At 39.5% G+C, this 26,917-nt stretch overlaps 1 protein-coding gene across 1 annotated transcript; it reads left to right on the plus strand.

Annotated features, from left to right (window-relative positions):
- The first annotated feature begins 558 nt into the window (after window positions 1–558).
- LOC127617512 (choline O-acetyltransferase-like) lies at window positions 559–26,564 on the plus strand. Its single transcript, XM_052089478.1, has 16 exons — window positions 559–616; window positions 1,277–1,387; window positions 2,930–3,168; window positions 5,996–6,187; window positions 6,431–6,549; window positions 7,728–7,781; window positions 7,873–8,053; window positions 8,541–8,718; window positions 8,921–9,090; window positions 9,182–9,282; window positions 12,297–12,422; window positions 25,194–25,316; window positions 25,401–25,539; window positions 25,699–25,761; window positions 25,890–26,027; window positions 26,193–26,564. The coding sequence occupies exons 1-16, from the start codon at window positions 559–561 to the stop codon at window positions 26,469–26,471; spliced, it is 2,271 nt and encodes a 756-aa protein (XP_051945438.1). The 3' UTR covers window positions 26,472–26,564.
- The last annotated feature ends 353 nt before the right edge of the window (window positions 26,565–26,917 follow it).

Here is a 26,917-nt window from a genome sequence, read left to right on the forward strand (position 1 = left end):
ATATAGGTTGGTTAATATAGGCAAATATGTATAAAAACATATGTTCTCATTGATTTAAACATGGGTAATTAAATTCATGTTCCTCTGTGGTTGGGAGCGAAAAAATTAAGAGAAAATAAAAAGGGAAACTTCATTTGCTTTTCATTACCTTTCCTTTCCACCACCATAAAGATTCGTAAATTAGGCCAACCGATTTAGACGTTCCTAAATAAAAATATAAATTAAAACTAAAATAAAACAGAGGTAAATTGAACATATTTAATGAGGAACAAATATCGTATGGCGCAAAATTGTCTATATAAACAGTGCCATATTTCGTTTTAATTAAAGTATCGAGCGCTAACGTGCGCGGACATTTTCTTCTCTCCGACATTTGGAATGGTGTTCAATTTCGCTCAAGGACTCAACTGCAAATAAGTATGAGGTGGGCTGGCAAGATATCAAGTAATCGAGCGAATAGAATTGGGGGGAGGAGTCTGAGCAAGGTACCGCTCCTTCAGAATCCTTCCTAAGCAACATCCCAAGGAGCTCTTCTCTTGCAATGAATGGAACGCCAGTATGCCACCTGAAACAGGACGGTCACGAGGAATCTGGATAAACCCTTTCAGACACCTTGGTGAGTATTTTTTTTTTCATTAAGTTTCTTATATTGAGATTAAGATTGAAACGGTGATGATTAATGTTCTTTGCATTATATACTGTAGCATCGTTTTCAAATAAGGGTTCCATGGAACAAGAAATTAGTAAATAATTATTGAGGTATATAACAGGCTTATTGCTGTTTACCTGGCAGAACAAGCATTTGGTCTCTCAGAGGAGAAACAACAACTGTAGTTTGTTTGCTGTGTTTTTTGCTGTGACACTGGACTAGTTGTTGTTAGCCAGGAGATTGTGCAGCACTTCACTGACAATAAAGGTAAATCTTTGTTTACTAGTGAGCTTTTTAGGGAAATCCTTTTTAAGTTTCAGGCATTTGACACTTTTTGACTTTGAGTTACTATTTTGTGGGTTGGACTCAGCTGTACAGCAATTAGTACTAAAATAGTGAGAGAACTGTAGTGGCAGCAGAAGCGGCAGCCCTTGTGTGCAGCCCTCTTCTTGTGAAGACCTGTCTCGGGTAAAGACCTGCGAGTCTACCTGCACAAGTCCACAGAGCAAGGACACCAATAAGGATCCAGCCACTGCGCTAAGTTTTGCCCCCTTCTCTCATTTTCTCATAATTATATTTTTCTACTCATAATATGTGTTTTCAGTACTTTCCTGTTGTCTCATGTAGGCGAAAATCTACATGGACACGCTGTAGACTACGCACTCCAGAGCACCTTAGGTCACTTAGCAATGCCTCTCCACAGCCCCTTGTCAAGTCTGTTGGACTGTGGAACTGCCAGTCAGCTGTCAACAAAGCTGACTACATTCCAGCCTTTGCCAGTCAGTCAAAACTCAATGTTTTGGCTCTGACTGAGACATGGATCTGCAGAGACAACACTACAACTCCCTCAGCTCTCTCAACTGACTTCACTTTCACCACTTTCATCTGAAAGGGCTGGTTAGGAGAACCAGTTTGCTCATTTAAAAACTCATGGAAATTCACTCCGCTATCTTCTCTCTGCAATAAAAACAACTTTTGAATATCATGCCATTACTGCCACTAATCCTGAGAAAATCCACTTCTTGGTCATCTATCGCCCCAAGATCAACAATGCAACTTTGTTGAAGAGCTACATGTATTGCTGTCCTCATTCCCTGAGGACGGCACCCCACTGGTGGCCCTTGGGGACTTTAACATCCACTTGGGAAAACCTGAAGCGGCTGACTTTCTAGCTCTCCTGACCTCATTTGACCTTATAAGACTGCCCACCCCTGCAACTCACAGATCATGGAAACCACTAGATCTTATCCTTACACTAAACTGTATCTCCAATAATCCCCTTGTTACCCCATTTCTATGATCATATCTTCATCCAGTTTTCTGTTACTCTATCTTCGTTTTTACCTTTTACTCAACCTATGGCCTCCTTCCGCCACAACTTTCGAGCTCTCTCTCACCCACTCGCTTCGCTTCCATAGTCTCTGCATCCCTTTCCTCCATTAACCATTTCTCTTCAATTTGTTTAAATTAAGCTACAAATGCTCTTTGCTCAACTTTAACTTCTTGCCTTGATAGTGCCTGTCCTCTTACCTCCAGGCCAACACGTGCCACAACCTCCAGCCCCTTGCTGTCGGAGACACTTCGTGATCACCGAACCGAGTTGAGGGCTACAGAAAGAAAGAAGCACAAGTATAAAGACCCTTGCTGACCTGTGTAATATCAATCACTTCTGTCCTCTTTTTCTGCTAGAGTTTATGCTGTTAAAATTGATTGCTACCTGAACAAGATCAGTAACACTTCAGATTCCTGTTAACTATCTTCAGCTTTCTCATGTCTTCTCTATCCTCCTCCACCACATCCTACTATTTCTCTGACTGCTGATGACTTTGCCACATTTTTTACTGACAAGGTAGTGAGCATCAGCAGCCAGTTCTCTACATCTAACACCCACAGCTACTCTCTTCCAACATCCCATCCTCCATTTTCCTCTTTCTCTCCTCTCTCCAAGACTGTGGTCTCCAAAGTGCTTCTTTTTAACCATCCTACCACCTGTCCACTTGACCCTATCCCCTCCCATCTTCTGCAAGCTGCCTCTCCATCGATCTTACCCACACAAACACACATTATCAATGTATCCCTCACAAAACTTTCCCAATACATTCAAGAAGGCTTGAGTAACCCCACTGCTTAAAAACACATAACCCCACAGTAGTTGACAACTACAGACCAGTCTTTCTCCTATCCTTCCTGTCTAAAATGCTTGAGAGAGTCATTTTCAACCAGTTGTCTTCTTTTCTCTCACAGAACAATCTACTTGACAGACATCTGCCCTCTTGTTAGGAGCTGAAACCCTGCGACTGGTGAGAGCTAACTCCACATCATCCATCCGAATCCTCCTTGACTTGTCTGCTGCTTTCGACACAGTGAACCACAAGATCCTCCTGTCCACCCTCTCTGACCCTTGCATCACAGGAACTGCACTTGGATGGTTTGAGTCATATCTCGCTGACAGATCGTACAAGGTCTCCTGGAGAGGAGAGGTGTCCATGACACACCAGCTGACCACTAGGGTTCCTCAAGTATCAGTGCTTGGACCCTCCTCTTCTCAATATACATAACATCACATGACCAGACCGGTCATTGAGGCACATGGCGTTTCCCATCACTGCTACACAGATGATATGCAGCTCTACCTGTCATTCCAGCCTGATGACCCTACTGTCTCAGCTCGTATCTCTGCCTACCTCTTAGATGTTTCAGCCTGGATGAAGGAACGACGGCTTCAGCTCAACCTTGCCAAGACAGAACTCCTTGTGATCCCGGCTAACCCATCTGTTGACCACAACCTCACTATTAGTCTTGTTTCAACTACACTAACTCCAACCAGAACAGCCTGGAACCTGGGAGTGGAGGTAGACTGGGTTGGGGAGTAACGGAATACATTCAACGGGATAACGTATTTAAAATAAAAAATATAAGTAACTGTATTCAACTTCAGTTACAATTTAAATCATTGGTAATTAGAATACAGTTACATTCAAAAAGTATTTTGATTACTGATGAGCTTGCTTTGTATTTTATTGTCATGTGTTTCATTTAATACTTAGTCCTTTCAGATGGAAAACATTTATACATATAAATGATGCGATCCAAAGTGCATTTGTAGTAAGTTTGGAGCAGAAGATATAGAAGTAGTGTAAATTGTCAGCTTTATGCTAAGCTAAAATGCTATTTCTAGCCATTTTACATGCACATGTTATCAGGCACGATCATATTTTTTATCAAGAAAATTTATGTTAGATCATAATTTCTATTTTTCTAGTAAGACCTTTGAAATTAGGAAAAAAGTATATACTTGATGATCATTTTTGTATTGTTTTCCTGTAAAAATATCAAAAAATCCTTAAAACAAGATAAATTAGAATGATACTGTTTTAAAAACAACACTGTATAAGATATTTAGGTTTTTCAGAGAATGTATTTTTAACATGTGTATTTTATCTTACTGTACTGCAGAGTTTCTTTAGTCAAAACAAGTGAAAAAATCTACCAGTGCTGAAGAAGTTATCTAAAGTATTTAGAAAACGTTACCTACCTTGAGTAATCCAATAAATCCAATACATTTTACAGCATGTATTCTGTAATTTGTAGTGGAATACATTTCAAAAGTAACCCTCCCAACCCTGGTGGTAGATGACCAGTTTAATTTAACTGCACACTTCTCATCAATTGCCTGATCTTGCAGATTCATGCTTTACAACATCAGTAAAATCAAACCATTCCTGTCTGAATATGCTACATAGCTCCTGGACCAAGCTCTGGTCATTTCAAGACTGGACTACTGCAGTGCTCTGTTGGCTGGCCTTCCAGCTAACACAATTAAGCCACTGCAGAATGCAACAGCCCATCTGGTCTTTAATCAGTCAAAAACTCAAGATTACACTCCACTGGCTACCTGTAGCTGCCCGCATCAAATTCAAGGCTTTGACTCTGACTTTCAGGACAGCCAATGTATCTGCACCCTCTTCAATTCAATTATTCAGGTCTATGCTCCAGCTTGCTCTCTGCGGTCTATGAACGAGCAATGCTTGGTGGTCCCTTCACAAAGAGGCTCAAAGTCTATTTCATGTTCATTAACTTTCTCTGCTCCTCTAAGATGAAATTAAATTCCAACCTCCACACGATCCACTCATCATTACAGAACTAGCTGAAGACACATGTGCTCCACAAGCACTTAACCAACCCACAATAATTGCACTTACTACTGCACTTAACCTTCACTTAATGGTCTTTCTTCCGTGCAAGCATATATATTACTCCAGCCACTGTGCGAACTTGGCAGTCCTATACTGTAAATGTTTTTAAGATTTGCATTGCTTGCTATGTGTCTCATTTGGGGGCGGCACGGTGGTGCAGCGGTTAGCACTGTCGCCTCACAGCAAGAAGGTCGTGGGTTCAAACCCTGGTTGCCCTGGCCTTTCTGTGTGGAGTTTGCATGTTCTCCCTGTGTCTGCGTGGGTTCTCTCTGGGTACTCCGGCTTCCTCCCACCATCCAAAAGACATGCAGGCTAGGTTAATTGGTGTCTCCAAAAAAATTGCCCTAGATGTGGATGTGGAGGTGAGTGTATGTCTGTCTATGTGTGGCCCTGCGATGGACTGGCGACCTGTCCAGGGTGTCCCCCGCCTTTCGCCCAATGTTAGCTGGGATAGGCTCCAGCCCCCTGCGACCCTGTACACAGGATAAGCGGTTGACGATGGATGGTGTCTCATTTGTAAGCTGAATTATACTAAATGCAAATGTAATGTAAATGCTGTTAAAATCATAGCCTATTCTAACTTTGAACTGCAATGCTTTTCTTATCTTATACTTGTGTACCTTATTCAGACTAACGTCGCAACAATGTCAGTGGAATTTTAGCTCGCTTGTCTGAACACTTCAAATTTGAGGATGCCTGTTTTTAAAAAAAAACAATCAAAAGACAAAGACGATCCCAGTGTAAGTATTATTATTGCATGTTTGCATGTAAAAACAAATTATATGATTTAACTGAAACAATATTTAAATGTATTAAAACTTAAAACAATGTTTACTATACATATTAAGTCCACAATGTTGATCACTTGGTGATGCATTTAAAATGCCAATGATGTTTTTAGATAATTTCCAGGGCAAAGCCAAATAAAGGATAAAAATAATTTGGATTAATACATTTGTCTTGAAGCATAAAAAATTTACAAGGAATTTATCAATACATCAGGCTAATTAGACAAGATACTCATTAGTTAATGTACACATACCACAAGAGCAGCCAAGAAAACAGACGCTATTAAAGTAAATGCTGTCTCTGACATGTTGAATATGAATTAATTAATTGGAATAAAGTATTACTCATTATAATGGTTTAGAGCCTGCCCAAGCTCCCAGTGCCCCCCCTGCATCAAACCCTGGACATGTACCTGAAGTGCATGAGTCATCTGGTACCGGAGGAAGAATTCCGAAAGACAAAGACTATTGTAAAGGAGTTTGGAGCACCTGGTGGGAAGGGAGAATTTCTTCAGAGAAAGCTACTGGAGAGAAGTGAGAAGAAAGCTAATTGGGTAAGGACTCAGCACAAAAAGCAAAGAAAATTGTGACTTTGCTGAAAGTAACTTTGTTTTTAATAATTTGTTAAGTGTTTGGTTATATATTTTTGCATTGTATTATATATATATATATATATATATATATATATATATATATATATATATATATATATATATATATATATATATATATATATATATTTATTTTTTTTTTATTTATTTATTTATTTATTTATCTCTCTTTTGATCATGTTTAAGGTGTATGACTACTGGCTTGAAGATATGTATTTAAATAACAGATTAGCACTACCTATCAACTCCAGTCCTGTTATTGTCTTTGCCAAGCAGAACTTCAAGGGTCAAAGTGATGCACTCAGGTACTGGACCTCCACCTTGATTCTAGTTTGATCTAATTGAACACATGTAGACAAGAGTTGCTTTCAATTTTCACTCTTGTATTTGTTCCAAATTCTTCTATTAACAACATTTCTTCTAAACGACCCCTGCTCTATTATATTGCATGTCTTCATTGATAATGATTTGTTTCACAACAACGGGTTTTGGTCGGGATTAATAGGAACTGTTAAAAGTTGTGAAGTAAAAATATCTCATTCACCAACTTTTTAGCTCCATATGGCTATATAATTGAGGGTCTCATTAACTAAAAGTTAATTTCTCATTCAGCAGCATTTAATAAATGTGTATACAAAGTGTCCCTCCCAGATCACCCTGAGGTTGATTTTAGTCCTAGAATGGCAGTCACAGGGAAACAGTAGGTTTAGTTTTAGTTCAACACTCAATTTTTAGATCACAATTGGCTAGGTTTAGGTTAAGGTTTTTCATTAGGGAGCTACGTTACACTCATTAAAACCTTCATCTAACATTCAGCTTTAAAACCTCATCTGATTACGACGCTTTGATATGTACATTACACTCGCTTTTGGCACCCCCCGCTGGACATTACACTAGAAAACTGCAGCCAAAAATGTAATAAACCACGTTATTTCGTTTTGCAAAAATGCAGCCATGGTCACATAAGGTTCATGAGATCAGGCAGAATTTCTATCTAGGCTAAGGTTTCTTTATGTTTTCTACATACGTACATTCATGATTTGTCTATCAGTTTACCAACAAATTTTTAATTCTTTCATCACTAACTCATTTCACTCCAACCTGTATGACTTTCTCCTGTATGGCAAAGAGCAGCTTAGACATTCTACTAGATATATAATTTTGTGTTCCACACAAAAGAGAAAACTACACGTTTGGAATGACGTGAGAGTGAATAAATGATGACATGATAATTATTTTTATTATTTTATCTAAACAGTTTCATAATTCTATACATTTCTAACATGTTTGCATTAGAAAATCTCTTTGAAAAATATAAAATGAGAACAATAGCTTTGTTAGACCCCAATTGATTAAGTGTTGTTCTAAAAAAATAATGATAATAATGGCACCTGGCATCTACACTCATTCCCTACACTTTAATATGTATTATGGCATAATTAATGTTTGTATAAATAAACTCTTGTATAATTTTGTGCAACAGATTTTCTGCCCATCTCATTTATGGGGTATTAGAGTACAAATCTCTAATTGATAGGTAGGTCATACTCCTTTTTTCAACAAAAGAAAAACTGGAATTTTCCACAATAACTATTATTCTGAACATGAACATATGCATCTTTTTGCAGACGTGCTCTCCATGTAGACTATGCTCGTGGGCAGCTGGCTGGGACTCCCCTGTGTATGGAGCAGTATAACAAAGTCTTTACCTCCTACCGTCTGCCTGGACCAAAGACTGACACTCTAGTGGACCAGAAGAGCACTGTAATGCCTGAACCAGAACATATAATAGTGGCTTGTAAGAATCAGGTAGGCTGTATTTGAACTGTTAGTAAACCTATCTACGTGTGATCTGGACTACAATAAATGCGTATTATGCCATCAAGTCACTAATATTCAAGCTCTCTGACAGGTGCTCAATATTTTGGTGACTTGTGAAGGATAGCTGGGGTTCAGTAATATTAGTTATGCTTCAGATAGTTCTTATTAAGCTAAAGTTGGTCACAAAAAGACATAAGCAACATTTACAACATTCTGGGCTTATTAGAGGATGTTTGTCAAGGAAAATTCTGTCATCTTAAAGAAACACTTTATGTTAAAAATATAATCTTATTATCAACGTTTTGTGAAAGGTGAGCTCAGATCTTACTAGAGTACTAAACCCTAAAACAGACATATCCATGTGGCAAATACTGTATGAGCTGTAAGACAACATACCCAAATTATAAGCCAAAAAATCTGATGCTGTGTGATGCCATGCTGTAATCAAATTTTCAGGCCTGTTCTGTGTTTGCAGTTTTTTGTTCTTGACGTGGTGATAAACTTCCACCGGCTGAATGAAAAAGACCTTTACACTCAGCTGGAGCGAATCAGAAAAATGGCAGACAGTGAAGAGGAGCATCTGCCACCTATTGGTCTGCTCACATCAGATGGCAGAACAGAGTGGGCAGAGGCTCGCAGTGTACTGATCAAAGGTCAGACATCACTTAACCTCAACTACACAAGATCTATCTGTCACTAGACCAGCAATTTGACATTAAAGTAACCCATGAGAAACTAAACAACTTATCTGAAAAGAAATCTCTCTCCCCTTTAAATTCCCCCAATAATACAACAAGTTCAATACAGGTAATGGATTCACTCACATATAATGTAATACTATACAATCGGGTGCAGATTCTACCAACAGGGATTCTCTAGATATGATTGAGCGCTGTCTGTGTCTGGTGTGTTTGGATGACCCAACTGGCATTGAGCTGACTGACACAAACCGAGCTTTGCTGATGCTCCACGGAGGGGGCAAAGACAAGAATGGGGGCAACCGCTGGTATGACAAGTCCATGCAGGTAGAGAACCTAAAGAGAGCTCTAAAAATATGACAGAGTGCATGTGAATTTGAAGATTAATTTTAACATTCAACTACTGTAATTGTCTCAGTTTGTAATAGGTGCAGATGGATGCTGTGGTGTAGTCTGTGAACACTCTCCTTTCGAAGGAATAGTGCTTGTGCAATGTTCGGAATATCTACTGAGATATTTGTAAGCCAAATGATTCACCAAGAAATTCTCTTTTCATAGAAATACATTTTAAAGTGACTCTTGGCGACCCAGAGGGCAATGTTGGTTTGGCAAAGTTAATGAATTCATTAACTTCTGAAAGAATCTGTAATACTATCGTACTGCTTGTTTATTCTCATTAGCATTGCACAGTTACAATTATGTATTTAAAGAGGCATAAATGGAAAATCTCTAATTAGACATCTTGATATATATGCAATTACAGCCTGAGAACGTCTAGGTTACGGATGTAACCTCCGTTCCCTGATTGAGGGAACGAGACGTTGTGTCGAAGAAGCGACACTAGGGGTCTCTCTTGAGCGCCGAATATGCCTCTGCTCTATGAAAAAAGGACAATGGGAATTAGGCAGACAGTATTTGCATACCCCGCCCCGGACATACGGGTATAAAAGCAGAGAAATACGTCGAGTTCATTCAGAAATTTTCTGAGGAGCCGGAAATGGTCCGGCCACTACAGTGGCTCGGCTCAGTGACGTGGCCGGGAGGACACAACGTCTCGTTCCCACCATCAAGGAACGGAGGTTACATCCGTAACCTAGACGTTCCCTGTCTGTCACTCACTTCGACGTTGTGTCGAAGAAGCAACACTAGGGGTCCAGTTCAAATCATGCCATGCGCTGAGCCGTGTACGTGTAATGCTGACACAAGAGCAGGCAGGTATTTTACGTGCAAAGGCGACCAATTGTGTCAGACTGCACGTACCCTTCCCCAGTGCCCCATAAAAAGTCGTCGGAATCCTTTTGGTTACCCTAAGCAGGGGAACAAGGCGACACTTGCCAACCTGGGAATGGGCCAAGCCTGGCTAGGCCTCTTTTCTCTCTATGTTTCTCGCATAGAGCCAAACAGCTGGGGCACTTACGCGCATCATGGGAAGGGGGTCTTACCCAGTTTCCTATTCTTTAAGGGGGAAAAGATCCTGCAGAGACCACACCTGCCCAGAGAGGGGGAGGTAAAGATCCAGCCTCAAGGAGGAGGGAGTTGCTACAGCACGGCGACTGGGGGGCAGCTGGAACTGCCTAAGGGAGACGCGGGTCCACTTGCAAGGGGACCATACCGTGGAATATACACACAGGAGGAGTCCAAGCAGGAGTCCCGACCTATGGAGCACCTATTCCAGTACAGGGTAGATACCCGCAGTGGATTGGGTCAACGAATTCCTCCAACGAATTGCAGACGCACAGGGCTAGGGAAGAATCATCCAGGGATCCGAATATACGGAATCTCCTGGGAGAGAAAGCGCACAGTTTTACCTCGACCGAGGGAAAGGGCGCTAGGTGCAAGCGATCCACCCGGCCAGTCCATCAGCGTGTTACAGAGTTCTACCAGCTTGGAGCTGAGAAAACATGGGACGATACTGACTCAACCCTGAGATTGTAAAATCTCGCAAAGGTATTAGGTGTTGCCCAACTCGCTGCTCTACATATGTCTGCCAGGGAGGTGCCCCTGGCCAGTGCCCAAGAGGACACAACACTCATTGTTGAGTGTGCTCGGACCCGCAAGGGGGGGGGGCACGGCCTGGGTGTGATAGGCCTTGGGCACATAGCCCGGTCGCGGTCTTAGGATCACTTGCGTGTCTGCCGGACCGAACTCCAGGCAAGTGTCGCTAACAGAGAACGCTTGCAGGTCCCCGACCCTCTTGATGGAGGCGAGCACGATCAGCAGGGAAGTCTTTAGAGAGAGGGCCCTGAGTCCAACTGATTCTAGCGGCTCGAAGGGGGGTCTCTGAAGGCCCGTGAGGACCACTGAGAGATCCCAGGAGGGGAACAGGCTTGGCCGGGAAGGATTTAACCTCCGGGCACCTCTTAGGAACCTGATGACTAAGTCGTGCTTACCCAAAGACTTGCCGTCTACTGCATCATGGTGGGCCGCGATAGCAGCAACATACACCTTCAAGGTGGACGGGGACAGCCTCCCCTCCAACCTCTCCTGCAGGAATAGGCGCACTAACCTAAGTGTGCACCTCTGTGGGTCTTCAGCCCGGGAAGAACACCAATTCGCAAACAAACGCCACTTCAGGGCGTAAAGTTGCCTGGTAGAGGGGGCTCTGGCTTGGCTGATCGTGTCTACTACGGCAGGTGGTAGACCAGCTAGATCTTCCACGTCCCGTCACAGGGCCAGACGTGGAGGTTCCAGAGTGACGAATTTGGCCGTCAGTGATGACATTGTCCTACAGGCCTTGGAGGGGAGTACAGGGCGACCCCGCCAGGCAGTAGCCCGCCAGGCGATCTGGTACCCCAGATCGCCTCCATCGCCAGCCGCACCGTCCTCAATCCCATGGGAAGAAGGAGCAATGCGGGGGGCAGCTGGAGTGGCGTGGAGCCGTGACCGCAACGTTGCCATGGTCATGTTCTATCAGTGAGAACATGAACCATCTACAAACGCTGCCTCAGTGTGATCGCAACCTAGACACACAAGACAACGCCTGTGGCCATCTGAAACGGAGAGCACACTACCGCATCCAGGAACTATGCAGGGGCGGAAGGGCATCTTTACAAAGATGCGTCCTGAAAAGGACGTTCAACTCCAGCTGCGTATTGCTCTTTTAGAGAAAATAACTCTTTCAGAGAAATTACTCTTTTATAGAAAAACTCTTTTAGTTTTTGCGCTGTTGAAGCGCCCAAGGGCAAACTGCACTGCTGTGCAGAGAATGGAGAAAGCCGCTGAAGTGTGCCGTAGATCCAACAGCAGGGAAAGCATCAGAGGAAACAGGAACAGGTGTGACTCGCAGCTGACTGCAACACGACCATCGGCTCCGAAGAAAATTTCTGAATGAACTTGACGTATTTCTCTGCTTTTATACCCGTATGTCACTTTTATGCGGGGTATGCAAATACTGTCTGCCTAATTCCCATTGGCATTTTTTTCATAGATCAGAGGCATATTCAGTGCTCTCTTCTTCGACACAATGACAGATGGGGAACAGTACATAAGCAAGTGAAAACACAATGTAATGTTTTGAATGATTATTTGGACAGGAGAGGCAGCCCTAAATTGGTGAGAGTAGCCAGCATGAGCGAGCTTCCTGCCCCTAGACGACTGCGCTGGAGATGCTCACCAGAAATCCAAGCTTTCCTAATGGCATCGGCAGACAAATTACAGAGGTAAGTCTACAAGACAGATATTACACCAGAGTAGCAAATTCTATCAGACTGATGAAAATTACATGACTGTGGCAAGATTTTTGCTAAACAATATTATGTGGCACTGGTTCCCTCACATACAGTGCATTCAGAAAGTATTCAGATCCATTATTTATTTTTTAATATTTTTTGTTGCAGCCATATGCTAAAATGCTTTAAATAGATTTTTTTTTTTCACATCAATCTACACTCCATACCCCACTATGACAAAGCAATATCTTTGCAAATTTATTAAAAAGAAAAAAATGAAAATATCACATTGACCTAAGTATTCAGACCCTTAACTTAGTACTTAGTTGAAGCACTTTGGAAATGTTTACAGACTCAAGCCTTTTTGGGTATGATGGGACAATATTTGCACACCTGGATTTGGCAATTTTCTGCCATTCTTCTCTGCAGATCCTCTCAAGCTTTGTCAGGTTGGATGCAAGTCGGTGGACAGCCATTTTCATAGATATTCGATTGGGTTCAAGTCTGGGCTCTGGCTGGGCCACTCAAGGACATTCACAAAGTTGTCCCTAAGCCAGTCTTGCGTTGTCTTGGCTGTGTGTTTAGGGTAATTTTCCTATAGGAAGGTGAATGGGGCATGGGGGGCGTGGTTATGTGTCGGTCTGCGGGAGAGAGAGAGTGGTAAGGCTCGCCACCTGGTTCACAATGATCTTTAACACCTGTCTCTCGTTATAGTGATGGCGGAGGGAGACTTAATAGCCACGCCACATCATCAGAGTGAGAGAGAGACTGGAGAGTACAGCAGCCAGAGTGTGCTACCTTATATGTATATTCGTGTTTACATTTATTTATAACGACGGTTACCATCTTTTCGAAAGAAAGGAAGTGGAAAATAAAGAACTGACCTTGAACTTGCTTTGTTGTCTCCTGACTCTTCCATTGCCCGAACTAAAGACTTTGTTACAGTGAACCTTCTGCCCAGTCTGATGTCTTGAGTGTGCTGGACCAGGTTTTCATTAAGGATATCTCTATATTTTGCTGCATTCAGCTTTCCTTCAACGCTGACCAGTTCCTGCTGCTGAAAAACACCCCAACAGCATGATGCTACCACCATACTGTAAAATCGAATTAGTTGATATTACGTAGGTTCTTCAAGGCAATCGGTTTGCATGCAAGTTATTGCAACTTACTTATTTGTCTCAAGAAAACTGAACATGATTTTTAAGTAACGTTAGATACAACAAGTTATACTAGTTACAATTAAGCTTAACTCATCTATTATTTAATTATCGATGTTTTGATTTAATTATAGAAATTGAGTTATAACATGTCTTATACAGTATAAGGGAAATTATGACTAGACTCTAGGTTATGGCATATGGCACAATAGACTCTACTCAGTACTTCTTAGTGTACATAAATCTGCACTTTTGTTAATCTTAACAGGCTCCAAGTTCACCAGAGGTAACACTAATCACCCTAATGGTGACTTCACACACATCTCAATTATCAACCAGCTACAACAAAACAACAACAATAGTCATAAGAATTCAAACTTAATACATTTCATAAGTTCCCTTGTTTTGACCAAACAAACATTATTTATTCAAGTGCAAGGATTTATGGGTTTTCCACACAGCCCCAAGATTGTACTTGGTAATTTTTAGTTAGAAGTCCTCAAAGCCAAAGTTTAAAGAACTTATGTATTTGAGTTATGAAACCAAAATATGACTTATTGAATTTCAAGTAATGTTTAATTAGGACCATTTAAATGTCTTTATTGATGACAACTTTAGGATTTAGAGAGTAACAGTAACTTAATTAAAACTAGTAAATTAGTAAAAATTTAATGCAAACTATTTTTATTTTAGATTACTATTAGTTTTTATTGTGCACCATGCTTCACCGTTAAGATGGTATTGTGTAGGTGATGAGCGGTGCCTGGTTTCCTCCAGACATGATGCTTGGAATTGAGGCCAAACAGTTCAATCTTCATTTCATCAGACCAGAGAATCTTGTTTCACAAGAGTGCTTTAGGTCCGTTTTTGCAAACTCCGAGTGGCCTTTCATGTTTCTTGCACTGAGTAGAGGCTTCCGTCTGGCCACTCTACCATAAAGCCCAGATCGGTGAAGTGTTGCAGTGATGGTTGTCCTTCTGCAAGTTTCTCCCATCTCCACACATGATCTCTGGAGCTCAACCAGACTGACCACCAGGTTCTTGGTCATCTTTCTTACCAATTCCCTTCTCCTCTGATTGCTCAGTTTGGCCAGCGGCCAGCTCTAGGAAAAGTCCTGGTTGTTCCAAACTTATTCCATTTAAGAATTATGGAGGCAACAGTGCTCTTGGGAACCTTCAATGCAGCCGAAAAATGTTTGTAGCCTTCCCCAGATCTGTGCCTCAACAATCCTGCCTCTGAGCTCTGCAGGCAGTTCGTTTGACCTCATGGCTTGGTTTTTGCTCTGATATGCATATTCAGCTGTGATACCTTATATAGACAGGTGCGTTTCCAAACCATGTACAATCAATTGAATTTGGCACAAGTGGACTCCAATAAAAGTGTAGAAACATCTCAAAGATGATCCAGAGAAATGGGATGCACATAGGGTTGCCACTTTTGAAGTTTTAAAATAAGGGACACTTACCACATTCTCCACAGTTTTAGCAATAAATGTGTTGAGTTAATAAGTATCATTAATACAAATTGTATATCCTTTCTTATTTGCTAAAATGCAAACTTTCCTGACCCAATAAAACATCATTTCTAAGTTAAAAATATATTTATTTAAATTTTTTTGATTATTTGTCTTCTTTCTCTTATTTATTTATACAGTTTGGATGGTTTATACATATTTTAATTTTTTTTTATAATCTTTATTTATTTTACTTTACTTTATGAATGTATTCACATATTGTGTGAATTTATTGAACATTTATTTAGAAAAAACTCAGTTTTACCTCTATATGTGGACTTTTCAGACAGTTCCTTACCACACCCTCCACATTATTAGCACATTTTAGCAAAATGTGTGGACATTTCAGATGGTCCCTTACACACCATAGGCAAATTTTCCAACTTATATCAATGTTAAATTGGCGATCTGGAACGATTTCACAGTGACTCCATCTGACCAGCTTAAATACGAGACAAATCGCGTAGATTCAATGCAGGACGCATCATTTTATCTGTGAATACGGGACAATCCTAGATTTTATGGCAACGGGTCTGAATACTTATGTCAATGTGATATTTCATTTTTTTCATTTTATAAATTTGCAAAGTTATAAAAAAATCTGTTTTTTGCTTTGTCATTATGGGGTATGGAGTGTAGATTGATGTGAATTTTTTTTTTTATAATTTAAAACATTTTAGTATAAGGCTGCAACATAGCAAAATGTAAAAAAGAAATGGAAGAGGTCTGAATACTTTCTGAATGCACTGCATTGCTGCAGTTCTGAAGTGAAAAGTTCACTGTGTGGCGCTAAAAGCTAATTTTCTCCAAAAACAAATGAGGTTTTTAGGGTAATGCTCTACAAACCTAAACAACTGTGTCATAAAATCAAATGTAAGGTAAAAAACATTACTGCTCAAACAACCATGTTATGGTGCTTCTATGACCCTTTCAGCTCACGTGCTGACCCGCTTGCTCTTCAGAATTCGTACCCCCGTTCTTTGCAATGCAAGTGCAATGCTCTATCAGTTGAGCTACCATGCAATTTGATCGCACTCAAGCAAGTTTGTAAATGTAGTTGGTTTTTTTGTGCAAACGTTAAAATGTATCACTTTAAAGGGTTAGTTCACCTAAAAAAGAAAATTCAGTAATTGTTTACTCACCCCTTTGTTGTTATAACCCCATATGACTTTCTTTCTTTTTCTTTTACATAAAGGGAGAAACTGTGAAAAAATGTGTGCTCAGTCATGTCATACAATGGCATTTTACCTCTTCAAGCTTCAAAAGGACGCAAAAGTATAATTCAGAAGTCTAATAAATTATTACATGAGACTCTTGTTTGTTATTGCTGAGGTGGACGTGGACCTTTAGATAAACCAAACAAATTTTTGCTTGAACGCCCCATGTCGCGACCGTGAGGCTGCATGAAATACAGCTCTCGTGTGGTCACATTAATGTGCAGAGGAGAGTGACGGTTGGTCAAGAGTTTCACTGAATAATACATAAACTTTCTGTTTGTTTCTCACCAAAGTTCATTGTATTCTTTAATAAAAATCACAAGTCTCTTGGAATAATTTATTAGACTTCTGAATTATACCTTGCATCCTTTTGAAGCTTGAAGAGGTGGTCACAATAAACTGTCATTCTGTGACATCACTGAGCACAATTTTTTCACACTTTCTCCCTTGTGTTAAGATAGTTAAGGTGAACTATCCCTTAAAGTCATGCACTATAGTAAAAGTGTTTAGATGTCATAAGATGGCATTGTGAGGAACAGGGTGAAAAGTAAGGGTTTATGAACTGATACTCTGCCCTTTTGATCATGATTTGTCTGAAGTGAGTAAAAGTTTTTGTAACACCTCTCTAGTGTTTTTGTTTTTCAACAGGAAACAAACACAATACTTACGAGCTATGAAGAAATAATTTTGCAAAATGTAAGATTAAGTAACTTGATTCTATGAGACAAGGTTGCATTCTGTATAACCTAATTTAAGTTTATTTGTTTTAAGAGTTTTAAAAATTATCTTATCATGTACTCACCCTCATGCCACAGATGTGTTTGACTCTCTTTCTTCAGCAGAACACATTTTAAGACATTTTTAAAGATTTTTAGAAGAATATTTCAGCTCTGTAGTTCCATACAATGTAAGTGAATGGGTGCCAACTTTTTGAAGCTTCAAAAAGTTAATTTAGCCATCATAAAAATAATCCATACGATTCCTCTGGTATAATTAATGTCTTCTGAATCAAAACACTGGGTGTGTGTAAGAAATATATCAATATTTAAAACTTTTTTACAAAAAATGTTCCCTTCTTGCCAGCTTGAGGTTTGTACATTGATAAGGGTGGAGTTCAAACTGCCTGTCATGTGAAGTAAGCGTGAAAGCCTGCTCTGCATAGATATCCATTTGTACATGCCTTATTAGCAGCTGTTTCTATGTTTCCAAACAAAAGCAGCTAATGCAGCAGTCTGAGCAAAGAACTCAGTATGATGCATCTCCTCCACTCAGTCACTTACATTCAAACTGATTCAAACAGCTCTCCTTGTTCACCGTTCCAAGATACCACCGCAGTTGACATATCCAAACCAGCCGAATGAGGCATCTATTGCCTAGTTTCCATCCACTTTTCACGCTATTTTGTTATCGACAAAGTGAAAATGCGTAAAACAAATTTAGCTAAATTTGCCGTCTTCTGCCTGTTTCCGTTCAAATGGCCTTTTATTGACAAAAATGATGTGCGAGATGAATTCATGCCTAAGAAAAACACTTTGTTGCAAAGTTTGGGTTTATCGCTAATTTGCCTCCAAGATGCCCCTAATTGTTTCCTCCGAAGATTTGGTAAATGGGGAGACTACTGAGACAATTCATTGAATTGCTTACTGTTATTATATTTTCGCAAATAAAAGCAACCTGAAGAGGAGGAATTGCAATCAAAAGTGAACAATTGTCCTTCTGATAGGACTGTAATATTGGTACTAATCGTAGGTTGCCACCAGTTTCGGCCCGAAAGGGAATCACCATGGCCCTGTTCAAGCTGGCAACCTGCACCAAGTAGCGGGGCAAGAACCATCCATCGATGTGTATATGCTGTGTGCACAGCTATTAAAAAAACAATTATACAGTGTAATAAAATATCAGGGTTTACATATATGATACATTCCTGATATTCAACAGCCTATTTTAAACAATCATCTAATCTAAAGCATCGCCATCACAACTGCACTATGTCCCGAATATTTGTCCAGCAACTTTTAACGACCATCTGAACTTTATTGTCATCTAAAATGAATTTTAGTGTCAGAATGCAATTTACATTTTCTGAAGAAGCTTAGTAAATGCGATCCGAGGTAAAAATGGTTAGATTCCAAATATTTAAACGTTTTAAAATGTTCTAAAGCTCGTTTTCTGAAAGTGAACTCAACATTGCACAAATAGTTCTGATAGTTTATAGTCTTGAAAAAAGTGTAGAACATTCTGAGAATGTGATTCAGCAGACTTTTTCATCTACAGAACAGGGTATGTCTAATTTAAGTTTGTGTAAAGAAAAGGCATAAAGAGGTCTAAAATAGTTTTTTACCAGCACCAACTCCCTAGGGGGGCACAGTCTTACCCTAGGAGGGCACCAGAAAGTCCACCAGCTGCCCTTACTCACACGTTATATGTTATTCAAGGATCTGAAAGCAGCTGTGAAACACAGACAATCGCTTCACGCGAACACATACCCCTACTTTGGTCAGCAGCGGCCCTGCCTAGTATGTGTATTTTTTCTTTTTTCTTTAAAACATCTTTGTGCCCAGAAGAACGTAGATCTGGATCTGTCACTACCATCTAAATAGGATAATAAACTACGTTCCGCCTTCCTGGAGACCTTATGTAAACAAAGTCATGCCCATTACCCAAGAGGCGGAGCTTCCCACACTATCAAAGCGTCCCTGTGAATTGGAGCGTCCCTTTATTGTATATTATATATATTATTGTGTGTGTTTATATCTCTATATATATTGTATATTTATAATATATTAAGCTACCATTGCCATGTTTGCTGTATTACCATAAGCTAGTTATAGTATGCTAGCTTTTCACTGTTGGTGGTAATTTCTGTTTTCTTTTAAGAATATCCACCAGCAAAAATACAGTTATTTACTTAATTCCAAAGTTTGGTAAGTATGATAGCCCTATTGTGCCCTATATCACTGTTCACAGATGGTTGGGTTAAGTACAGGACTGCTAAGTACATTCGTTCACTTGTGCAGTCCATTGTCTCAGGTGGGCTTAATTTGACCTTTTAATACTGTTCGCAGTTAGTGGGGTTTGATGTAGGCCTGCTAGGTATGCTCGCTTACTAATACAGGCCAATTTGTTTGTTTGTTAGATTAAATTTTCCCTTTATGGATGTTTGCAGTCAGTGAGCTTGTTTGCAGGGGACATCATGGGTTCTCCATGTTGCCGGTTTTGCCAGTCAGTGATGGCCCATGTGATGGACATCAAGAATGACCTTTATGCCTCGGGACTGCCCACTTAAAGTAGGACGTGGATAATCCATGCAGTGCTGCTTGTGACCTGCCTAGGGAGGAGCGACAAGTCAAGTCAATTTTATTTGTATAGCACCTTTCACAACACACATTGTTTCAAAGCAGCTTTAATAATTGTATTAATAACCCCATTGTGCAAGCTGAAGGCGACAGTGGCAAGGAACACAAAACTCCATAAGATGTTGATTAATGGAGAAAAATAACCTTGGGAGAAACCAGACTCACTGTGGGGGCCAGTTCCCCTCTGGCTAACATCATGAATATAATGTAAATATTACTTATGTATAGTTAAAGTCATAGTTTAAAATTATTAAATTAAGTAAGTGTTAAGGGTCAGTGTTTAAACATAGATTTTTTTTTTAACTGAAAGATTAATGACCAATGTCTTTGAAGTCCATCCTGGATTAACTGCAGAAGTTCACATAGATGCAACTGTCGTTGTTAATTGGCTGTGTAGTTGGCAATTGTTAGTCTATGCATTCCATTTCAAGATCGTAGTCCATCAATAGACAGAGGTGATGTAGGCAGAGATCAGGGATGTGAAACGCAGTTCAACCTGGCCGGTAATTTCAGTGAGGTTCGGTGTGGTCCATCCTAAATCCAAGGTTCAGACAAAGACATATGAAGTATCCCATGTCTTATGGTTGGAGTTGGCATCAGTTCCTCCTCTGCAGTCCATAATAATAGACTGAAGTGATGTTTGGCTGGCACCGGCTGCATTTAGTCATCATCATTCAGCGATACGTAGCAGTGGAGTCCAACACGAAGCAGGAATGGTGCTGGATCCAGCCGGTTCTGGTGACCTCAGGATAGGAGTCCCGAGGTTGAGACAGGGAAACAAATAAAATAATATAAGAATAGATGCCATTCAATTTATTTCAGAGTTATAAATCATGATCAGTGTTTCTGGTTTCTGGTTCCAGCAGAGTAAACTAAAGCAGCCTAATTGTGGGTTGGAGGATAAATTAGGATAAATATGCCTGGCTAAATAGATGAGTCTTTAGTCTAGACTTAAACGGAGGGAGTGTGTCTGCATCTCAAACAGTGTTATGGAGACTATTCCATAGTTTAGGAGCCAAATATGAAAAGGATCTACCTCCTTTTGTGGATTTTGATATTCTAGGAACTATTATCAGGCCAGTATTTTGCGATAGTAATGAACGTGATGGAATATAGCGTGGTAGAAGGTCACTTAAGTACTGTGGAGCTAGACCATTCAAAGCATTGTACGTAGTTAACAGAATTTTTTAATTTATACGGAATTTAACAGGTAGCCAATGTAACGATGATAAAATGGGGCTAATATGATCATATTTCTTGGTTCTCGTTAGCAGTTTGGCATTTTGAACCAATTGAAGTTTATTTATTGATCTTGCTAGACATCCTCCCAGTAATGCATTACAATAATCTAGTCTTGATGTCATGAACGCATGAATTAGTTTTTCGTTATCAGCAACAGAGAGCATGTGCCTTAATTTAGCAATATTTCTTAGGTGGAAGTATGCTATTTACATTTACATTTACATTTATGCATTTGGCAGACGCTTTTATCCTAAGCGACTTACAGAGCCCTTATTACAGGGACAATCCCCCTGGAGCAACCTGGAGTTAATTGCCTTGCTCAAGGACACAATGGTGGTGGCTGTGGGGCTCAAACCAGCGTTCTTCTGATTACCAGTTATGTGCTTAGTTCTTCGCTGTTGAAGATGGTGTAACAGTACATCCATCGAGAGTCAAATTATATCGTAGTGGCTTATTTTTAAGTTGAGTTCATCCAATCTTTTATTTCATTGATACATACTGCTAATTTCGAGAATTGTGAAATCTCGTCATGTTTTGAAGAAATATAAAGTTGTGTATCTTCGGCATAGCAGTGGAAACTTATTCCATGATTCCTGATAATATCTCCCAGTGGAAGCATATACAAGGAGAAAAGCAGAGGCCCTAAAACTGATCCCTGTGGCACTCCATATTTTACTTTTGTTTGGTTTGACAATTCCTCATTTACATAGACAAAGTGGTAGCATCTGCTAAATATGACCTAAACCATGCTAATGCAACTCCACAAATGCCAACATAATTCTCTAGCCTATTCAAGAGAATGTCATGATCTATCGTGTCGAATGCAGCACTAAGATCTAAAAACACTAGAAGAGAAATGCAGCCATGATCAGATGATAAGAGCAAGTCATTTGTAACTCTGATAAGTGCAGTCTCTGTACAGTGATGAGGCCAAAATCCTGACTGAAATTCTATTTCTCTGTAGAAATGAACATATTTGGGAGGATACTACATTTTCTAGTATTTTTGACATAAACGGGAGATTTGAAATCGGTCTATAATTAGCCAGTTCTCCAGGATCAAGTTGTGGCTTCTTAATAAGCGGTTTGGTAACTGCCATTTTTAAGTTTCTTGGGACATGTCCTAAGCATAGCGAGGAGTTAATAATATTAAGAAGAGGTTCTGAAATTACGGGAGATACCTCTTTTAAGAGCTTAGTTGGTATAGCATCTATAAAACATGTTGTGGCTTTTGATGTTTCGATAAGTTTTGTTAGCTCTTCATGACCTATGACAGAGAAGGATTGAAGTTGCACTTGAGGAAAATTATTAGACACTGTTTTCTGAGGTGCTATGACAGATGATTGTATAATTCCAATTTGATTTCTGATTATTTAAATTTTATCTGTAAAGAAATTCATGAAGTCATTACTCTTCTGCTGCGACATAATATCTGGTTCTGTTGAGGCTTTATTCCTAACCAATCTAGCCACAGTACTGAATAAACATCTAGGATTGTTGTGGTTATTTTCTATGAGCAGCTTTTAGTTCCTGTTTTTTTGCTACAGACACTATCTGTCCACGCACCACATTTTTATTTTTCCACATGCGCTCCGTTTTCCGAGCTGCTCTCTTGAGAGCATGAGTGTGATCATTGTACCATGGTGCAGCGCTTATTTCTTTAATTTTGTTTAATTGAAGTGGGGTGACAATATCAAGAGTGCTAGAGAAGACTGCATTTATATTTTTTGTTATTTCATCAAGTTCTTCTTGGCTTTGGGGTTTATTGAGTGTGTGAGATAGATCTAGAAGTTTAATAGTGAAGCTATCTTTAGTGGTCGAAAGAATAGTTCTACCTGAACAATAGCGTGGTGTAGATTGAGTAACATTAGCTGATTGCAGCATACAAGAGATGAGGTAAAGATCCAAGATGTCATCGCTCTGCTGCAGAATTTTTATATTATCAACAACAACTCCATATGACAGAATTAAATCTAGCGTATGATTATGGTGATGAGTTGGTCCTGTTACATTTTGTCTGACTCCAAGAGAGTTGAGAATATCGATAAATGCTAATCCCAATGTATCATTTTCATTATCTATGTGAATGTTGAAGTCACCAACAATTAAAACTCTATCTACATTAACTACAAGATCTGATAAAACATTTGCAAATTCACCAAGGAAATTAGAATATGCCGTGCTACCAGGTTTCACAGCTCTCTGCCTGAGCATGGTGGGAAGAGAGGGAGATCTCTAGACAGGACTGGTGATAAGTGATCTCGCAAGCACTCGCATGATCCTCATCATGAATCCACACACAGGTTAAACTGTGAGGGAGTGCGTGAAGTGACCAAGCGTCCGACTCCTGCTCCACCAGTGGAAGGGGGCAGCACAGATGTGCAAATTCAGATTCTGACTGCTCTGCAGAACTTATCACAGAGGATGGACAGATTTGTGGCTCACCATTCCTCCTCATCCCTGCCCCCCAGCCAGGAATGCACTCCTCTGCTGGTGCCTCGGCACTATCTTGTAGAAGATGACACAGATGAGGTTGATGTGTTTTGCTCCCCACTCTCTGCAATCGGAAAGGGAGAGCCATCAGGGAGATTCCCATTCAGATAATGCGAAGGTGGATAAGGAATCGACAAAGGTGAAAGAATTTTATGCAAATATTCTTGTTAATAGAGTATTTAGTGCAGCTAAGATTGTTGGTTTACAACTACTAGTGCCTGAACCAGTTCCTATGGGAAGTGTCTGGGAGGGCATATCTCAGACTAATTCCCCACCTTCCATTCCGGTGGCAGGTGATTACACTTCCATGCTGTTCTTATCATGGAAGAAACAATCTCAAAAGCCCCAATTTAATGCAGGCTGTAGACTATTAGCTAATGCCCATTAAACAGTAGTAACCGGTCTTGGGGATATGCCACCGGAAAATGGTCTCCACTTTTATAATGCTTTAACCATAGCGGTTTTCAAAGCGCTTTACACTGTGACTCATTCACCCATTCACACACACTCCCACACCAATGATGGAAGAGCTGCCATGCAAGGTGTTAGCCTGGCATTCGGAGCAACTTGGTGTTCAGTGTCTTGCCCAAGGGCACCTTGGCATGTGGAGTCATATGGGCCAGGAAATCGAACCACCAACCTTGCAATTAGTGGCCAACCCGCTCTACCACCGGAGCCGTGAATTTTTAGTAAAATAGTTTTTTTACATTTATCTATTTCTTACACAAATATAGCGTTTCAGTTTTGAAGACCACTGGAATCGTATGGATTATTTTTAAGATGTCTATATGTTCTTTTTGGAGCTTCTAAAAGTTGGCACCCATTTACTTGCATTGTATGGACCTACAGAGCTGAAATATATTTCTTAAAATCTTAATTTGTGTTTGCTGCAGAAAGACAGTCATACACATCTGGGATGGCATGAGGGATCATTTTTGGGTGAACTAATCCTTTAAGCTCAGTCAACAAGCATTTGTGACATAATATTGATTACCACAAAAATAAATTGACTAGTCCCTCCTTTTCTTTAAAAAATATATGTGTGTGTGTGTGTGTGTGTGTGTGTGTGTTACAGTGAGGCTTTTAAAATGGAAGTGAATGGGGCCAATTTTTGAAAGTTAAAATATTCACTATTAAAAGGACAGCCACAAGAAATAAACAATATGCATGTAAATATGATTTTAGTGTGATTAAAATCACTTGCTAACCTTTTCTGTGTAAAATTATAGCCAACTTTGTTGCCGTGATGATGTCATGTCAACAAACACTAAAATTACTTTAAAGTTGTTTTATTACAATTTAAACAAATTTACAGCTCAAATTATACTCAAATGTTAACAGAATAAGAAGTGATTTATAAAATTATAAGCTTTACATTAATGCCTTAAAACCCTCCACAATTGTTCCCATTCACTTCCATTGTAAATGCCTCACTTTAATCTCCATTTTTGCTTTTTTAAAGAAAAGGAGGGATGAGTCCAAATTAATTTTAAATGTCAACATTATGCCACAAATCCTGTTGATTGAGCTTAACTTGAATCAAACCCGGAATATTCCTTTAAGCTCAATCGACTGCATTTGTGTCATTATGCTGATACATTATTTTGACTTTTCTCCAAAAAATCTGGGTTACAGTAAGGCTATCAAGCTTAACACAAATGCTGTCAAGCTTAACTTTATATGAACCCAGAATACTCCTTTAAGAGAGTTTAAAATGCAATAAAAAAATTCAAGAAATGGGTTGGTAACTATTTTTATTTTTTACATATCTGCCAATTCCCACAGACTTGTCAAAAATGTGGACATGAATGTCCACATATTCACCGGTTATGGAAAAGAGTTCATCAAGAGACAGACAATGAGCCCTGATGCTTATGTTCAAGTTGCCCTGCAGTTGGCATTTTACAGGTTAGACTTCATTAATTGTAGAATTAATTATTTCTATAGATGAAGGCTTAAAGCCTAACATTGATTTTTTCCTTTTGCAAACAGATGTCATGGACGTCTAGTGCCAACGTATGAGAGTGCATCAATACGCCGCTTTCTAGAGGGACGAGTTGACAACATTCGCTCTGCAACACCTGAGGCTTTAGTGTTTGTTAAAGCTATGACCGATTGCTCCAACTTCACTGTATGTAGATTGGCCTGTTTACATTACATTCTTTTAAATCAATCAAATTGCCCATTATGTTATGTCCATGTCATCTTATTTGTAGTATACAACATGAGTCTTGCTTTTATTTTTTACAGTAAATATATTTTACACCACTTTTTGCCTTTATTTATTTAGGATGCTGAGAAAATGAAGAAGTTTCAGAATGCCATAAAAGCACAAACCAATTATACAATTCTAGTAAGTGAAATGGACTGCTGAATTTAAACCACAATTACCAAATCTGTCAGTTAGAGTTACGAGTGATTGTGATTTTCAAACTGTGATTGTGCTCTACAATAAACATTGCTTCCACTCTGTGGAAACAGGCAATCACAGGAATGGCAATAGACAATCACTTGCTGGGACTGCGAGAGATTGCCAAGGAGCTGAAACTCGAAAAGCCTGAGCTGTTCTCTGATCCGACCTATGTAACCAGCAACCAGTTTATTCTCTCTACAAGCCAGGTTCTCTTAGATGCCTCATTGAAATAAAGAGATATACACTGTGCAATATATACATACATTTTTTTATTGTGCCCCATAGTGTGCATATCATTTTGATTTGAAAAGTTGTATAGAAAATCCTTTATGTATATATCGAGATCATGGAATGTTCTTGTCTTCACATAGGTCCCAACGACTGAGGAGATGTTCTGCTGCTACGGTCCTGTTGTCCCTAATGGCTACGGAACCTGCTACAATCCTCAGATGGACCACATCGTCTTCTGTGTGTCAAGCTTCCGTGACAGTGCAGAAACCAGCTCAGATTTGTTTGTGAAGGCTCTTGAGGGGTGTTTGAAGGAAATGCAAGGTCTATGCAGAAAATGCAACATTCAAGCTAAACCAGATGACTCCACAGAAAGGACTGAGGCAACACAGAAGGTAATGAATAATGAGAGCAAGTCATAGCTAGAATCAGGAACCACACACTGGCTCATCCTGTAAATGTTTAAACCATGTGGTAGATGCAAGAACCATTGTGACTGAATGAACAGTGCTCAGAATGGGAGGGGTTTTGACAGTATTTATTTATATATATATATATATATATATATATATATATATATATATATATATATATATATATATATATATATATATATATATATATATATATATATATACTGTATATATGAATCTTATGCATATATATATGTATATATACTATATATATATGATATCTATATATCATATATATATATATGCATATTTGATGGGTTCAGAAAGGGTCATGCTTTCAAAGAATACAGGGTTTGTTATTGCAGGAATAAGAATAATGTGTTGCAGCACAATGATGATGGTTGTAATTGCACACATAGACCAATGAAAGGAGAACAGAAACAGAAATAATGAGA

This window comes from Xyrauchen texanus, chromosome 24, assembly GCF_025860055.1.
Source record: "Xyrauchen texanus isolate HMW12.3.18 chromosome 24, RBS_HiC_50CHRs, whole genome shotgun sequence".
Taxonomy (NCBI): domain Eukaryota; kingdom Metazoa; phylum Chordata; class Actinopteri; order Cypriniformes; family Catostomidae; genus Xyrauchen; species Xyrauchen texanus.